Source organism: Corvus hawaiiensis, chromosome Z, assembly GCF_020740725.1.
Source record: "Corvus hawaiiensis isolate bCorHaw1 chromosome Z, bCorHaw1.pri.cur, whole genome shotgun sequence".
NCBI classification, from domain to species: Eukaryota; Metazoa; Chordata; class Aves; order Passeriformes; family Corvidae; genus Corvus; species Corvus hawaiiensis.
The window spans coordinates 60,466,250-60,485,659 of record NC_063255.1 but is presented as its reverse complement, the minus strand read 5'-3'; the positions used below and the strand labels follow the sequence as shown (position 1 = coordinate 60,485,659).

The 19,410-nt window shown below is 35.2% G+C and overlaps 1 protein-coding gene across 1 annotated transcript in view; it reads left to right on the top strand.

The window, feature by feature from the left end:
* CNTLN (centlein) overlaps positions 1-19,410 on the top strand; it is a 189,935-nt gene that overhangs the window by 84,229 nt on the left and 86,296 nt on the right. The window contains 3 exon segments of the mRNA XM_048292410.1: positions 484-534; positions 3,131-3,453; positions 8,413-8,534. Of these exon segments, the coding sequence (XP_048148367.1) occupies positions 484-534; positions 3,131-3,453; positions 8,413-8,534 (496 nt within the window).

Here is a 19,410-nt window from a genome sequence, read left to right as displayed (position 1 = left end):
TCATTCTTCTAAGTCTGTAGTGTCAAGATACTGAAAGGCATGTTAACTTGCAGTACTGGTAAAGTTTCTGTTGAAGAAACATAGCGAATCAAGAATTTGCTGTTTTTCTTCCCTAAAAACCCCACCTGTATCTGGTCAGTCTTGGGTTCAGCCTCAATGATGTTTCTGTTTCTTCAACTGATAAAAACATTACGATTTCTGGCCACTGTCCTCAACTATTAAGATATTCCAGGAGCAGTTCTGACTTCCCTGCTTTGGTTTGGGTTTTGCTGGTTGGTTGGTTGGGTTTTTGTTTGTTTGTGGGCTTTGGTTTTTTTGTTTTGGTTTGGTTTGGTGGGTGGTTTTTGTGCTTTTGTTTTTTTGTTGTTGTTATTTATTTTTTTTGCCATTTTTTTTGTTGGTTGGATTGGGTTTTTTGTTTGTTTGTTTGTTTTATTGGCTTGTTTTGGCACTTTATTAAACACAAAACTTGCTGAATTCAAGAATGTGACTATTTGCAGCTTCATCCCGTGGTGTCTTTCATGGTGCAGACAGGTAAGAGAAGGTTGTCTAGAATTAGGCATATTTTCTTTTTCTGCTTGTGTGCCTCCATTACCAGTTAATGTGTGTCTCATCTACTTACCTGCTATTTCTTTATGTTAAATTTTCTGTTACAAAGTGTTATATCTATTTCATATTATAGACTCTGTTTATTTCTGATTTTCTGCTATTTCTATTTGGTTTAGTCTTTGGTAAAAATGTTTTAGGAACATTCAATGAAAAGTCTTCTGATCTAAATTCCTTTACTTACTTGAATTAACATTTTGCACTGATAAAATTGGAGGGCTTTTTTACTCCGAAACATGTAGAAAATTTTTGGAACATTACATTTTGAAACATGATATACATTTCTGAAGATATTAAATACAGATATGTCAGAATTGTTCTGTAGAATCTGAGGAGTGAATTAAAAATTATTTGTTTATATTTGGTGGCATCAGGAGCAGTAAAGTTTGCACTTGTGAGAAGGGTATTACAGATGCCATCTTTCAAACTGAGTTTTGCAGCAGCCCTCAGCTATCCAATTACAGTGTATTTTACTACACAATCTCTTTTGTCTGGATAGGACTTGTTGCCTCCTTAGCAAAGATTTTGTTCAAACTACCTATGTGCAACTTGGAGCCCAGACCCAGTGTCCTTTATCCACAGACCTTTAGTCTGATCACTAAGAAGGTAAAAGCAATAGAATGTTCTTAATACATGTCACCAATCCCATCCATTGTCACAGGGAATTATTTCCATATCCATAAACAGTTAACAGTTTTCACTGTTTCTTTACATACCTTGGCTCTAGCACAATCCTAGGTAGCTATATATAAACTCTGTGTGTATATATATATATACATATATATATATACGTACATATATATATATGTATATAAATGCTTACGTACTCATTGTATGTTATCAGCTGTGACTAGACTAGCAAGACAATGAATTTTATCTTTTTCTCTTTTTTTTTTTTTCTCTTTCCCCTGTTCCTTCTTGGCTTTTCTCTACCTATGTATTCTTAACAGTCTGGCACTGGTTGATCCACTTCTTTTCCTTTGTTGTCCTTCTCTTTGGCAACAAGTAGAGTGCTTTGACCTTCTGTTTCTGATTTCAGAGAAACTATGTATGTTCCAGATCTTCTCTATACAAACATAGTGTTTAGATAGAAAACAATTCTTGAAGAATAATGATTTATGATCATACTAATATATGGTCATATAACGATTAGGAAATGTAGAAAATAGGGGGTTTGGGTTTGGGGGGTTTTTTTAAAGCTCTTCGTTTTATTCAAGAAATCTGGGACTTCGAAGATGCATATATTTTTTTGGTATTCAGATTTTAAATGTACTAAAATTCTTTCCAGATGTTAGTTCTGGGTTTGTGCAGGTGGGTTGTTTCGGTTTAGGGTGGGGTTTTTTGTTGTTTTAGTGGTTTTGTTTTGGTGGTTTTATTTTGGTTTGGTTTGGGGTGGTTTTTTTGGTGGTGGTGGTTGTTTTTTGGTGGGTTTTTTTGTTTTGTTTGGATTGGTTTTGGTTTTGGTTGGGTTTTTTTTGTGAGGTTATAACAATGTTTTTTTAAAAACATTTTTCTTGGTTGTTTGTTGGGCTTTCTTACATCACTTTCTTACTTCTCTTTCAGAGGCAAAAGAATCCTGAAACCAAATGACAAAACCACACTGGAAATATTAACATTCATATATAGGAATATAAATATCAGATATTAATGTTTTCTGATATTTCATGATAGATTCTTTTTCTCCTTTTTGGAAACCCGTACTATTTAAAATGAAACTGTGGTATATGATGTCTTGTAAATATTTCATACTGGAAGGCAGTGGTCAAAGAAAAAAATGCCAACTGCTAATTAAGATACTCTCCAAGATTAAATTATTTTAATGGAATAGTGGAAGTATTGACATATGCAGTATTGAAGAAGAATTCATCTTTGATTCCTTTTATTGTCCATCAGTTATTTCACAGTGAAAGTGGCATAATGCAACAAGAATAATCACAATTTATCTTAAGTTTTTATTTGACTTTATGTATTGGCACAATGGATTTTACCTTATTGGCATTAACTGTGTGTTAGTATTTCACTGTTCTTAACCAAAGTTATTCAGAAAATCTGAAAGTCTAATTTTATGAGGCCTTTCTTTCTTTGCCATAAGGACTTACGACATAGAATGAACAAGAAAGCTGCCCAGTTTAAGTGTTACTTTCACATACTCTTTCTCCAGATTGCTATATGAAGCTGTACATAATATAAACACATATTCTTGTCTCTAGTTAGTCACATTATAGTTAATGACCATATGGTCATTATGGTATAAGATCTACTGTCTGTTGTATTTATATTCCTCAAGCATATTGTTCCTTCAACTTCACAGTGTGTTAAACTATTTCAAAGGGAAAAAAATCCTTTCCCTCTTGTTTCTGGTTGTCCTATCAAGTGTAACCTTGGACCCTTATAGAGCAATTAGACCAGCCTCTATCCCCTCCTTTGTAATGAGGTTTCTTGCATTTCTGAGTCTATAACCCTTTAGTCTTCCCTAATGGGACATCATTATTCTGAAAGAAACAATGTAAATGTAAATGAATATTCTCATTAACGAGTCACAGAGAAACCTTTAGTGGTAGCACTGTGGTAATTCTGCTTGTTATTTCTCTGGTATTCCGTGCAGATTTTTTTTTTTATAATTCATTATTAGTATTCAAAATTACTTCTTCTTTAATTCTGCATGTCTTTCATAATCCGGTGTTCCAACTAGTTCAACCATGTCCTTGTTTTATTCTCCAGGAACCACCTGTGAAACGTTCAAGGTCTCTGTCCCCAAAGAGCTCTTTTAGAGAGTCAGAGGAGCTAAAGAAGCTTAAAATAGCTGAAAGGAAGATTGAAAACTTAGAGAAGACACTACAGCTAAAGGTGAACATTAAATAAAAATAAATAAAGAGCCTGATAGCTAAGCTTACATAGATAAAGATACACCAAAACAGACATTTTAACAATTAAAAATACACGTACTGTTGTGGACTGTGTGTTTGGATCAGAGAGCACTGTCCATTAGTTTTTGCTTTACTGTGTGAATAATCCTGCTGTCCTGTGGAAGCTTAATTGATCTGTCATCAATAACGTATACTTGTTAAATACATTTTCAAAGTTTGTGTTTGAGAATATATATTTTGAGAAATTGATGTGTTCGTATGAAGTAAATCAGAAAGTACAAACACTGAAACTACAAAGAATTTTTTTTCTGTACAATAGACCCATACTTTAAAATGCTGAAGTCAATTACTTGAAACAGATTGACCCCTGGAAATCATAGAAATTATGGCTCAGTTAGTTGCTGGTCTAATAAATGCTGTTAAAAAAAACCCAGTAAAAATTCTGCTCGCTCCACCCCTTCATAGAAAATCTTAGTTGAGCATGTTTTACAATTTCTCATTTTGTCCCTGTTTCACAGATTTCTGTAGCTGTGTTTTTGTTGGTTTGGTATTTTGCTACATAAATACAGTACCTTTTCAACAAACGATTGGTTTAAAATTGCAACTCTGAATGCAAAATGCAAGCCCTGAGTCGTATCTTTTCAAACATGTAAAATTCATCCTCCCCTCCCTCTCTTCCGTCTCCTCCTTCTCTTTTTTTTTTTGCTTATCTTTGTTCAGTTATGGAATTTGGAAGATATTTTCAAGTATGTGTAGCCTAAAGGAGAACTGGTTATATTGAATATGCTGTGGTAAATGTTAGGTAAGTGAAAAATTTGGGAGCTCTACCAACCATAGTGATAAGTCAGTTTTAGAAAAATTGTAAATGGGAATTATATTTTAGCACAAATGCCACAGTTCACCCCTCTGTATACTTGGGGGAGTTTAATGCATCATCTTAACACATGTAGAGTATACGGACAGGAAAGGTTATTTAGACTTCAAATTCAGTCTTCCAGGTTGTCTTGTTCCTGAAGATAGAAAACTAATTTTTTGTGTTTTTTCTCTCTGTTGAGAAATCTAAGGCATGTCCCAGCAGCTAAACCTGAGAACTGGCCTTTGGGAGGCCTCCTGTTCATTACTCTTACTTGCCCTGCCTGACACTGGTGCTACAGATTATTCTGGAACTGTGGGCTGCATCTGTTCTGCCCTCGGAAGCAAAACTCCCATGTCAGTGCATATTGTTGTTGCCCGAAATGATAAAGAGCTCGACATTTCTTCTGGAAAGAGGAGTGAAGGAAAGCAGATGCAGAAGAGAAAGAACTCTCTCTGCATAACCTCATATAATAATTTGTGCCATTCACCATACTGCCTTTACTTATGTTCTATTTAATCTTAAAGTGTAATTTAGAAATCTGAGCAGCTTTATGATGTTTAGAGATGTGGGATCTCTATCACAGACATCCATGATGTCTTTAAGGGCTAAGTCTCACCTCGAAAGTGAACACATGAAATTCTTGCATTTTCTCTTGAAATTTCATCTACTTGGCTTCTTTTGCAGAATGCTTTAATGGGCTGAAAATAAGCTATAGAGACCCAGGTCAACATAATAAGTTGTGGCACTACATTCATATTTCAATGAGGCTACTGCCAGCATGAACTAAGCTGTCATAAAGTTAATGGCAGAATATTTCTATTGCTATGCTGTGATTTCTTAATAATAGCCTTCTCTCAGGCATTGTTTCCAACAAAGAAAAATGGATTTGATCAACATTTTCAAAACTGGTCCTTGCATTATTGCCTCTTCAAACGAAGTGTTGTCTATATGATTATTTGAAATGTTCTTGCTCAGAGAAATGGTTGCTCTATCAATACACACACTGATGATGCATGTCTTGAACATGAAATTGTGACTCCATACATTAGTCCTTTAGAAAAATTGGTAACAATTAAAAAAAAAAAAAAAGAACAGCTCTATTTATGCGGTTTTCAGGAACAGAAATGCCCCAGTCAGTATTGCAAAGGAGCAGGAAAGCTCAAGCTCCCATTCAGTTCTCTCAACTGACTCGTTTGTGAACAAGAAAAGTTGGCTCTTACTATCTTTGTTGCTAATATAAATGGGGTGATCCTATAAATTCAGAGTTTTTATACAGAATTGGCTTTGTTTCTAGACATACTAAAAAAGTAACAGAGCATGCCTGGTTGCACCCTTGTTTACAGAAGACAACGTCAAAATATATAATATTTTTAGGGTTTTAAATAAATTATCAAGCTGCTACTTAGAATGGTCCAAAGCATAAGTACTTCAATCTACTGTTGATCTTTAAGAAGTGAGTAGGAGTTCGGTTGTTGAGAGGTAGGTATTTGATACAAACTAAGAAAATATATTCGTCTTCTCCTGTATTGCTTCTAGAGCTGTGATCGCTGGTGTAGCCTAGGGGAGATAATCCTCCTTTTAATTGGAGAGGTCTCAAAAGCAAGAGGAGCTCTTCCCTTTGAGTTTTATCATCCTTTCTAGGTTCTAAAATTTTTGGAGGTAATTAATACATGTATTGTAGAATACGCACATCAGTCTTTAAGGCCACCTTAATACTTGTGTGAGCAAGACCACACTCACATTTACTTCAGATTTCATCTATAGTCCTGTTCCATGTATAGTGTTCAAATGCTGAAAATAGATGAATATTGCAGCTTATCCATGTAACTGTGGAAGAAACTATTTTTGTAATGATTGGATGCCTCAGTTATTGTAAGCCTAAGAATAGTAGTCAAATAATTGAATGAGTGTAGTTTTTAAAATTTTCTTTTTACTGTAACAGAAGGTCAATTTCAACAAAAATTCGAATTAGTGATTAGAATCTTTTGACTTGTCTGAGCAGCCTTCCAAAAAAAAAAGGAAAAAGAAGGCTTTTTTTTCATAGGCAGTTGGGTTTTTTCTCCTGCAGGTTGGACTTTGTGTTACTGTTTTTCATTATTTCATGGGAAGTACTACAGATGACAGTGGACAGCTGGAGAATAATCTGGTGGTCCAGCACTGCTAGAGATGGTTGTTCTGTCCCATTTCTGTAAATATATACAGAACTGTGTATAAGACAGTTTAGTTATTAAATATAACATAATACAGTCAGACAGAGACAGATCTAACAGATTATGGAAATTTCAGTGTATATTTAAAGTCCTGAAGTGCTTAATTTAATGGAGAGAGAGTTATTAGGGCAGTTAATTGTCTAATTTCTATTTCTGCAAGAGCAGGGCAAGTGATAAGGGAAGGCAATAACTGTAACAGAATGGATAATAGAACAGGTAAGCAATAATGAAAAATGTAGATTCATAAATAGGAAAGGCCAAATTCTACAGTTGGTTGCATCTCTGAAAGGGCATTGACACTAATAAGCTTCTGAGGATGTATGTTGAAGACGTTATTTTCCAGTACCCTGCTAGACTTGACCAGTTTTTGCTAGCGATATCAACCATTCTCAGAACAGTTGTTTCATGAACTTCTTTTGAAAACACAACATCTGTAATTGGATTCTTACAAAAATTTTCTCTTGTAAAGTTTGGTAATGGTCTCTATGTTCTTAGTCTAAGATTTACATTGCTATTTATGTGATTGTTTTTAATATCATTGTGGTATATATTATTATATACATGAGTCACTTAAAAACAGTCAAAAGTACTTTTTAAACAATTCAAAATTTATAAATGTATTTGGTTTAGAGGTTGTTTCAAAAAAAACCTTACCACCACTGCTTTGGGAAAGTATTTAATGGTAAGGTCACTTTAGACCTGATTCGGTTCCTAAATCTTCTCTTTGTGTTTCCTGAGTCACTTCCAGAAAACTTCTGGAATTTTGCATATAGTACCATTTCAAACTTTAGCTGGTATCTTTCAGCTTTGTGCATCATGAAAGCTGGACTACATTTGATAAGCCAAGCTTAGTATAGGTACTTAGTAGTTAGCAGTTCTCTAGAAACCCTTGCCATGTTTTTATAGTGGGATTCAATTTTTATTGTTTGCAGCTCTGACTATTGGTCTGTCTAATTTATTGACTAATGCTGAAAAGTCCTCCTTGCATATAAGCAGTAAATACTTGCAAATAAAGTGTTGTGATTTATTTAGTTCTATAGTTGCTTTAAAAGCAGAGCTCCCACTGAACTGAGAATGAAGCTCTGATTGCAAATTTTGCTACAGCAGAATTCTTTGCTGGTGAATTCTTTACTAGTGTATACCAGAGTTTGGCTTGCTTTATACTGTGAAATGCTTCTTCTTAGTGTTAATTTTTTTTGCAGAGCACTGTATTGTCATTTAGAAAAGTCTGGTTTTAAGCTTACATGATGTTATCCAGTAATATAAATCAAGGTGTATTTCGCTTTTTGTTCTGTACTTTTTTTTTTTGGTATGGTTTTCATTACATAAAAGCTATTGTAAAAATTGTTTTTATTTCTTATTTGCTGCTTTACTAGAGGACAAAGTCTGGTTGTTGCAGGTATATATATACTTACATAAACAACTTAATATGTGAAGAAATCCTGAAGCCATTTAAATTTAGATTTTTTTCATGTGGCCAGTATTTCCCTTGAAAACACGTAGATCAGTTTTTCATTGGGGAAAAAAAGAGTAGTTTGAATAAAGAAACAGTGCCAATAATCCTTTTTCAGCCTATGTATTTTTAAATGTATTAGGGCAATGCATTTGCCAGATGAAAGCTGACAGTTTGGTAGTAAATTTTTGAAACTTTCAGCAGCATGAAAATAATATTTAAGTGAATTGCCAAATCAGCAAAATTTTCTGAAGTAGTAATAAAAAAACTTTGACCTCAAGGACTGTGATTCGTGATCTTTCTGCTTAGATTTCTGAGTCTCATGGTAGCTGTTAAAAGAGAACTTTTGTTTCATGTGAGCTGTGTAACAGTCTCTTACATTTTGTCCAACTCTAATTTTGTTTTTCTGGTTTCTTATAGTCTCAAGAATCTTATGAGCTAAGAGCAGCCTATGGAAAACACGAAGAGAGGCTGCAGATGTTACAGACCAACTACAGAGCACTAAAAGAGCAATTAAAGCAATGGGAAGAGGGCGATAGCAGGTAAGTTACATAGCTCATTAAAAACATTTTCCTTACACAAAAAATCTGAATTAAAGTATTACATAGGTATTCAAAAGAGAATTTGATTTGAAGGAAGAAGCTATGGTGTGGTGATCAAGACTATCCTTTGTTAAATGTTAAAGCATGTTAAAGCAGAATGCATGGCTTACCCCTATATGAGAAAAATTATAGTTGAAACCAAGAGGAAATACATTGAGCTGACACTTGGACTTTTTTTGTTTAGTATCTCATTCTGAGACTGAGTACTGGACACAGATCTGCTAGGACTGCTTACTTGTGTTTGTCTAATTCCTCACTCAATTATTTTGTTGACTGTGTATGTTTTTAATTTTCTGTAACACAACAGTTCCTCATTATGTTTCAAATAGTTTTCAAAAATAGTTTTATTCATTAAAATATAGAAATATAGAAATATCTCTAACATTTAGTGATACAAATATTAACTGAAGCTAAAATCTCCTTCCTTATAGGGGAAAAATAATATGTGCATGATAGCAGAGTGTTTTCATCTGTTAAAGTGTTCAAAAATAAATTATTTTCGATAATTTTACAAAAAAATGGAGTAATATATCTTTACTAATGGAAAGAGGAAAGCCTTTCCCACATAAAATTTGCATAATGAACATTCTGTATATCATTCTCCCTTAGGTTCTATACAGAAGAGTGAAAATTTTATGCAGATATTCTTCTTGTTTTTTAAGTCCTTAGCAGACAGAATTTTTGGTAAACAGATGCAGTTGGAGGTATGAAAACATTTCTCATCAGTTCAGTTATCAAACACTGCTGTTTTTCAGGACCAGTTTCAAGAAAGTAATTTCCTTGTGGATTTAGCAGGGCTTTAGCATGCACCTACAGCTCAGTAAACACGTGTTTTACTAAAAATAATTATTTGTGCAGTTAGAGCAATACTGACTAATCTTGACACTAACTTTATAACTCTCTCTGAACAAGAAGAGAGTCACAGAAAATGCTGCAAAACTGGTAGCTGTTCAGAGTCCAGGGTGACATAAAGCATCCTACTGTGAATGATAAACTGTTCCTCATATATAGGTAATGCTATGGCCTATCTTAGTAGATTTGCATTGCTTTGAAGTACTAGCATTTACTTAGGAGTGGTTTGTCTTTAAAAAAGAGGGGAAAAAAGTGTGGATGAAAACAATAGCAAAGTACAAAATTGCTACATGCATTGATGGTAGCAGAGGAGCATTTTTTGAAATACCCAAGCATAAAGACAAATAGAGTTGTTTAAATTACAATGAAAAGGTTTTGTTTATTTAGGAAAAATACGGATTTTTTTTTTCCTAGCTCACTGTTTTAAATTTAGTGCAATCTTGAAGTGACTAAGGGATGATAATTACTATATTCAATGAAATTATTTAATTCTAGATCTGTACCTAAACAGGCATTCATATCCACTGAGAGGCCAAGAGTAAAAAGATTAAAAATTGAGCTAGATAAAGACAGTAAAATCTTAAACTTGATAGGTAGTGAAGCACTGGGTGTTCTGGTTCTGATAGTTGAAAAAAAGAATGAAGAAGAAAAGGGAAAGAGAGCCAAAGGAGGCTTCTGCTTCTGTTTAAAGTAAATGGGACCAGCAGGAATGTATTTGGGAAAAGTAGATATTGGGGAAAATGTAATGCTCAGTCTTCAGTTAGTCATTTGATTTTTTCATCACTATTTAAGATGAGCTGAAAATAACAGGGTTTCAATAATTTTTGTCATCAGAATAGAATTGTATGAAGCCACACTAGAGGAGGTTTGGTTTTTGTTTTTATTGTGCTTAAACAAAGGAGTGTAGACAAGACACAAATAAAAGCAGTCTGTAACAATAAGACTCTGTTATTCTGGTATCTCAGCTGTATAGTGCTGCTGTAATGTAAATCATGCATTAAGAACTCAGTGTCAGGTGCTTATGTGGCATTTCTGATCCTCTGTAAGTGATGGAGGACCCCATTCTCCTTATTCTTCATAGATTAGTATCTGTTATTGAGATGGCAGCTGATGGGACCTAATCCACCTGTCAGTGTACATACAACTTCCACTGATGTACGTGACTGCAAAGATGATGGGGGCCTTAGGAGGTTACCACATTGTCTAACAGTTTATTTCTATGCCCAGTAGGAATTTAGATTGCAGAGTTTTAAATTAATTTCATAAAGGATTTTTTAATACAATTTTTATATTTGGCATTATTAAAATACCTAAAAATATTTTAATGACAGATAAACTGTTAAATATTTTAATTTTATTTTTCTGTGCTTCTAAAGTCAGTATGCTTTTTCTTAATACATCATCTTGTGTGTAGATAGTTAATTCTTTTATTAAACTGTAGAACAGTTTGATTTAGAGTGGGCATTAGTTACAACTTCCAGATTGGCTTGCTGAGGCTTTAGGGGAGCTGATGGCTCTCCCTTATATTTCAAGAGATTATGTGATGATTTTAACAACTTCTTTCTCATACCAGTATTTGAAGTAATGTCATCAGAATGTGAGTGACACTATTCTGCCTCATGTCACCTGGGAGGCATGGTGTCATACTAGCACAATATATGTCTGAAACTATGTAATTGAACTTCTCTTCATTACCACAGTTAAGGTTTCATGCCTCAGAACATATACTTCATACAAAATTTAGATTCACTGGATGCTGTACTTGAAAATTTGTATTTCCTGAAAGCAAGGGTGCTTTCATTCTGGTTCTCCTAAAATATTTAGATATTTGAAAATGAACAACCTAGTTTTACTCATAAACAGACTTGAAAATAGTAAAAGCAGATACCAGTATACAGGCTTCTGTCAGCTTTGTCAAGAGGATCCTGGTGTAGTGTGGAATGAACTGGCTTTTTTCAAAAGTGAGCACAAAAAACTGTAGATTGAGAAGTGAGTTTGTTTCTTAAATGGTGTTTAAATAAAGAAACATACTGGGTTTTTTCTGAAGTGCTTTACAGGCCATACAAGACAAATTCCTTGCAAAATTCTGTTATAAAAACATCTACCAAAAGCAGAAAAGGAAAACATCAGCTCTTTTTTTTTTCCTTCCTTCTCTCTCCCCCTTAAATCAGTGACAAGTTACAAGTTTGCTAGCACTAACAGAAACTGTATTCCATGATCTAGGGATTGTGTTAATTAATGTGGCTCTCATCTGTTGGAGGTGTCGCTCTTCATTAGCCTGTATTTTACACACTGCCGTGCTTCATTTTTGGAATGAGGTGGTGAGGGGATAACCTAGCCAGCCATCCTTGTTTGATCTCTGTGATACATACGCAATGCAGAATGCCTCAGCTCTCTTGGTTCCCTGCCCTGTCCTGCTAATCCCAGCTGAGCTCATTATGGTGTAGCCTTGCTGCTACTCCTGGAGCCAGAGCTGTCCAAGCTAATTACTGGTAGCAGCAGAGCTGCCTGTTAAGGGTCTGGTGTGGATCTGCTAACATGGTCCTTGGTAGTGACCTGCAAAAAGCACGAGGGAGTTGCTCTCTTTCTTGCTGTGCACAGCCTGTCCTTTGGGTTTAGTGCTGATCCCTTCACACAGCTCTTTCAGCTGTAGTAAGTGTAAAACTTGGTGAAGGAAACTCTTACTTTAGAAAACATACAGTTTGCTGCTTTGATCTCATAATTCATAGGCTATTACACTCAGCCAGGCAAAGTAAAAAAATGTCCTTTTATACTAGACAAAAGGAAGTTAGTATGGTATAATTAGCCCTTTGCTGTGATTTAACACTTTCTGTAAGTCACGATGATTTTTTTGTTTTAATTTAAGAACCAAGACATCATAGAAAGTTTTATTCAGACTTTGTTTTTGTCAGCATTGAAGAAAATATGTTTTCCCAATGGGTCATGTTATAAACCCATTTTGTGGCGATACCATGAAGGCTGCTATTTCAGAATTTCAACGGTAGCAAATTGTTTTGTTCTATGTAAGTCCTTGTGTTGACCATAAGCTCCCTTGGTGTATTATAGGCAATATTGCCAGTAGCTGTGTTACATGGAGTATTCTTATATCTGCCAGTTAAAATTGCGTGTCTGTTCTTGTCACTTGGTTATCATATCTTTGTTTGCTGTTTTGAAGCTATAACAACAAATTATCACATGCAATTAATTTTTGGGTTTTCATTTTTTGTTTTTATGTAGGAAAGAACACTTTCTTGCCATATATGTAATTTCATATATGTAATTCTCCCTCCATCACTAATGAACACATTCACCACAGGCAGTAGTAACTCAAGAGCAATAATGTAAGCCACTTTTTTCACACAAAGCCATGCAAGAGAGATTGCTTATGTATTTTGCACACCCTGAAGGTTTGTACAGTTGGACTGCTTTTCCAGAGTTCCTGTGCAGTCACATTTATGGGAACACCCTTATGTCTGGTAAGTTGCAGATCACTGACCTTGACTAGACTGTGGTGAGGTGGCATGAGCAAACAGTTGAGCTCTTCGAAATACAGAATTTATAATACAAAATGGGTTCATAAAATTCCGTGTGGTAAGTACTTAGTAAGAAGCCAGTGCAGCATTGTGTTCATTAAGGTGAACTCCTTGTGTGGGTTTAGGTACTGTTTGGCTCCTTATGGGCAATGTCACTTTATGTTAGTTGAAGTAAGGAAGAAATGGATGCATAACGGTGGGGTTTATATCTGTCTTTCTCTAATAGTGCCAGTCTTTAATTTTTTGAAGGAAGTCACTATTTCAGGATTTCAGCTCATTTTCTTAAGAAATTCAATACTAAATTTATTGTACTTTTTAGATCTGTGGATAGAGCTTCTTTATATTGCATATATTGTTATTTAAATTCTGTGGATAAAGGATATGATCTGTGGAGTTGGACCAGTTGCTTATATGTGTAATTTACAAGCAGTCTAAGTAAATCAGGTTAGCCCAAAGTTTTTGTGAATGCACTTAATTTAATAGACCCTACTGGTTGTTATCTTAAGTTGACATAGAACATACATAAACCAAAACCAATGCACTATTGCTTAAAGAACAGTGCCTGTGTAGGGATTTTATTTTGGTTTAAGTAGTTTTAACTTTAATATGTTCAATTTCTCTCTCTGACTAGGCCAAAGAGTGAGTGTTACAAAGATAGGATTATTTTTTATTGCTTGTTTATGTATTCAATCTGTAAGAAAGATTTTCTCTCCCATCTTCTGAGGGGAGAGCAATAATGTAAAATGTCTTTAATATGCACATACACTAATCATGTTTTTAGCCCTCCACTGGACCCACTCCAGGGGCTCCATGTCTCTCTGGTACTGAGGAGCCCAGAACTGGAAACAGCCTCACCAGGACTGAGCAGAGAGGCAGGATCATCTCCCTCAACCTGCTGGCCATGTTATTCCTAGTGCACCACCAGGACACACTGCTGGCTCATGGATATCTTGTTGACCAGAAGGACCCCCCAGGTCCCACTCCATAGAACTGCTTTGCCACATATCCAATTGTTCTGCTACTTAATTGCAGGCTGGCTAATTTAAACTATTTCGGTATTTCCATATCAAAAGCTAGTTAGTTGGAGCATAGGGATATCCTGTCCCTTTGGCCTTTATGTACAGACTTTGGAAACGTATAGATGACTGTATATAAACTATTGTGGAATCTTTAAAATTTTACATCTTTCATTCTGGATTATTTGTGAGCGACCTTGTAATAGATACCAGAAACACTCAATTATTTGACACAGAACATTCTTCAGCATTAGACATGATGACATAAGTCATCATTTTCACAGCTAGTCGGAAATTTGTTGTCCGTATGAGTGCTGTGTAGTTGTGCATGTCATCCATTATAGGAAGTGTGCTCTGCGTCTTTAAATCATATGGAATCACTACAAGCTCAGTGGTATCTTTCCTCTTCTATAGCAGCTATTTAATAAATGTTTCTGATAAGCTTTCCTTTTTTAGGAAAACAAGACCTCATGGTTTCTGCTTTCCTTGTTCCTGTAGAGTCAAAGCAACTGCTGTATACCTGGTGTAGTGGTATGCGACCAACTAGTTGATAGGAGCCTATCTTAGTACCAGCAAAACCATGTGATGCCTCTTGCCTTTTCTAGCTATCAGAATCGGTATGGTGGAGGAAAGCTAAATTAAGTGCGCTGGAATGCTAGCAACAAGAAAAACAAATGTAGCCTTTATTGGTTCCTCTGCTTGTTGAATGTATCATCCCCCCTACATTTTTTAACTAGAGAACTTCCTGAAAAATGCAGTTTTGGTAATCTTGACAGTCTCAGGCAATAGGAAATACCTGATCATCAAAGACTTTTATTTTTAAACCTCTATGGTTTTGTGCAACATCCAAATACCGCAGTAATTTTTTTTTTTGTTTAACTCAATGGGTACATCATGTACCAGATTAATTTGGAGCAAAGTGTATGCATGCTGCATCAGTGTTAAAAAGTGTCATCGACAGCATATAGCTCTTCTGATTTATGTGTTTTCTCTGTAAAGTAATCTTTCTGGTTCTCAGTATTAGGAATGCTGGGACATAGCAGACATCTTACTGTAAATTACTCAAATCTAATAGGTCAGGGCTTTTGTTTACTTTTTTCTGCAGTTAGTAATTCTGTAGTTAAAATGATTATGTGTATGGGTTTGTTTAGGTTTTGGATAAAAAAAAAATCTGAAATACCACCTTTCATTCTACTGAAAGCAATTCAGCCTAAGTTCTGCAGCTAGTGTTGTGACTCTTCTGAGGGTTTTGACAAAGTGCATTCTTACTGACCTAACTGAACATTGCTCAGTGAAAATGACAGTCAGGCTCAAGTGTGAGAACAAGAAATAGTGCACTAAAAGTAAATTAAAATGTAAGAAATCAGCAGCATTTGTTGTACTGCAGAGTATAGTTTCTAAAAGATGTTTCTAAAGGACCAAAGTCAGAAATGTAAATGCCACATGCACTCATGTAGGGGCTTTTACATAATGAACAAAATGGCCCTTTTTGTGAAGAGAATTAGTTCTTTTTTTCTAGCAAGCTTCCAGGTTTATTTTCACAAGGCACTGTGTCAACCAACTATTTTTCAGTGAGAGGGTTCTGTCAGGGATTATGAGATTAATGCTTTTTAATTGTTAACCTTGTCTCTAGAACATTTCTTACCTACATCCACTAGATCTTGTAATTTCCTGCATCGTAGCTAGCAGACAAATTTGAGGACTTAGTGTGGTTTTTTATATCAGATGTGTTTGTGTTTTTCCTTTGTGCTTTCGTGTTTAATTAGACTCTGCTTGTCTGCAGAGATTTGTATGTGCCTTCTCATGTATGATGGAACTTTGTCATATTGAAAACATGAGTCATGCTGCTTAACATTTTTTTTTCATGATACAGAAGCAGGGAAAGGCAAAATTAAAGTTGCATTAATCGTAAAATTTGAGCATTTTCAGGGACAAAAATAGCAGAGAGATGGTGAAGAAAGGTAAGGACTCTCTGTTAGCTCCCCTTTGTATTGCTTGCACGGTACTATTCCTTGCTTTGCTGTTGGATCAGAGTGATTTCTGTAGGTTATTTGGTTTAGAAGTAAGTTGTTGTACTGTTGATAAGCACACTGCCTGCAAAAGAACTGTCTTTTTCTTATCTCCCTGTCTGGCCTAGACAAAAGGTTTTCAGCATTCAGATGGAAATGTCTGAATTATTAGCCTACATATACATATATATGCATGTATAAAAACAAGTACTAAATGTGCCATGTTAAATTTGGCCGAATGTTCATAGAAGAAGCCTAGGAACCTACAATCTTTAACTCCAAAGCACACTAACTGCTAGTAACATGTCAAACTGCTATATTAAGAGAATAAGGAGTGAGTAATGAAAATAAGTTTCTCTACAGTACCTTCTGTGAAGTTCTGGGAATTCTGGTAAAGGTAGCAGTGCTTGGTATATTTTGGCACGATGAATTTAACATACAGTGCTAATTTTCTACTTTCCTTTACATAGTACTGATTTTGGAAGGGAAATCACAAATTTTCCAGGTTCCATGTATCTCAGCTTTGATAATACAATATGGAACTTCAACAACTGAATTTTGCAAAATTATAGAGACATTTATTTCAGAGAGTGCAAATAATATTTTACAATGAAAGTTATTAAACATTGTTTATGTACTCTTGCTTTATCTCTTGAACTCTTTCCTAAAGTGTACTGTTTTGTAATTTTAGAAAGTCAGATGTGGTGCTAAGTGGACCTATATTGTGGCCCATCGTGATCTTTGTGATAAAATACTTAGCTGTCTTTTGTTGCATGAGGCAGAATATGCAGATACATGCAAAAGTTTAACCTATTTTAATGCTTTTGGATCTTTTTCTAATTTATAAGGAATTCAGAATGCATTTTCTAAGAATTATTTTTGTATTTGCTTTTTTCAAACACAATCATGTGAGAATAAACATAGAATCATCAAAATTTTCCTAAAACTCAAATACTTCAGTGGAAGAAATAAATTAAGAAATTAATTTTTATCCTTATTTTGCATTATTGAAAACCAGCTCAATACTAACAGCAGGCTGTAGGCAAGAGACTTTAGTGTGTTGTCATCTTAGGTTTATAAAGGTTAGAAGGACTCATAGAACAACAAAATTCTCTTGATATTCATACGATGGAAGATGTACCCTTGTGCCGTGAGCTTCTCTGAGTTATGCTGATGGCAGTGGTACCCCAGTCTTGGCCCTTGAGTTTGAATCTGTTGTGAACTAACTACAGGTAAAAACACTGTTTATGAGGCTGTTCTGATGGTCTTATTTTAAAGGAATGAAAAACTGCAAATTAAAATAATAAACATAATTCACACAATGTAACATTTATATTGTCATTAAACACTTCTTGATAAATAAGCTGTATTCTGTGCTACAGTGAAACAAATAAAAGATTACTAAATGGTAGATAAAATGTTAGGCATGGGCTTCTATCATCCTTTTGCAAACTAAAGGTTATGCTGTATGTTGAAACTATCTTAGTCACTAGTGCTTCTTTAGCTTTGGAGTGACTGTTAATTTGAAATATATCTCAAAAGTCACTCTTGACAACTATGACACTATTGACTTTTTTGCTGTGTGAACAGACATTGGACTGTTGAAGAGGGAGTTGCTTTTATCCTTTTTTTGCTCCTGAATGTGGGTTGTAAATCAGAGAGACTTTACTTAGCACCAACAGATACCTCTTTCTGCAATTTTCATCCATCCTACAAGTGACTGAATTGGGAAACAAAAATGATAAAGACATATTTCTGGGAAGTGAATGCACAAGTAAGATGGATAGCTCAAAGACTCTATGTAGTCAAATGCTTCATTTCTTTGGTTAATTAAGACTATACATTTCTTATTGTAAACTATAAGTTTACAATTTTTTAGTGTAAGGGAATTCCAATAAATCATTCTGGATAGTGTGAATGATCACAAAATGGGAGTAATGCTAGTACTTTTTGATTTACTCTTACCTTGGCAGTGTTATCCCCAGACATATGTAATGCTTTTTGCTCTCTCGCACAGTCTATATCAAACGCTCACTCCCAGATTTGCTCTGAGTTCCCAAGGCTGTCTGTTGACACATGAATATACAGACCTATAAAAAGAGCATATTTTGCTCTTACTGCAGGCAAATGTACTTGAATCATAATGCTGTAGGAGCAAAGTGACATATTTCTGTCAGAGTAGTATTTCACCTGTAAAAGTTGGATAAAGTTTCTGTCTGGCTTGGTTTTCCTGACTCGAAATAATTTTGAAGTAGCAGAAAATTAAAATTAATGTTAACAATATGACATATGAGACCATTTACAACAGCCTCTTTGTATATTTTCTGTATGGGCTTTTTACAGAAGTATGTGTAATGCGCATGTGCATTCTCCTCTAGTTTTACAGAGCAGAAATTTTACCCTTTTGAAGTCTAGAGAACAGAAAGTGCAATTTGCCTTTGCTTACCTAGATGTTTCTATGTTGATGTGCTGTTTTTCTTCTCAAGCACCTTTCTTTTCTGAGGGGAAGAAAACAGAGCTGCTTCTGCTGTCCTTTTTCTATTTTCCTTGCAAGGATCATTAGGCTATTCAGCTTAAGCTTTGGATAAGAAAAAAATTCTGTCTCACTATGTTGACCTGGTGTCTTTAAAACTTACTTTTTTTGGTACTGTAATAAGCAATGCTGCTGTCCCTTGTCCCTTTTTAAGGACTGTGATAAAGAGCATGTGAAGCTTGCTTAGCAGTCTTTTTCTGTCTGATTTTCTTCTTAATTTGGCTTTCCTGTCTTTAACAGTCTTCCATGACTCTGGAGGAAAACATTCGAAAAGGCAATAGTTAACCTCATGGACTCAGAGGAAGGCTTCCCTGACTGCTGCAGCTCCTGGACTAGCCCCCTAATATCTGTCCATACCAGCAACAATATGCATTAGGAGATTGTGGTTGGTTGTGTTTATTTCTCCAAAGAGTCATCCTGCTGCGGTCTTTACAACTTGTAATCCTTGGGAAGGAGTCGGTTTCCTCTGTGGGTTTTTCCATCTTATGTATTCAGCTCTATTAGAAATTAGATTCTCTGCATGGTTTTATTTTCCAGATAAAATTCCCTGGGACAAATGGGAAAAATGTCTTATTGTTTGTTTGGATGTTTATTTTAGACTGCCATGAGCCTGCTCTCCTAATTCCTTTTATCTGTATGCAGGGGAGTGTAGAAGTCTCCTGCTTGTCTTACCTGTGAATGCTGAAAGCTGCTGATGAGCAATGGCTGACTTACGGGATGTGCATTACTCAGGAGGCAGTTGTTTGCTAGAGGACTAACTAGAGTCTTCTGGCAATGGGTTAACCCAGGGTCAGCAACTCTGGAGGGAAGGAGCCCTTTAAACTCATAAATGCAGAGAGAAAGTTTATGCTATTGTTCAGGCTGTCTTTCAAA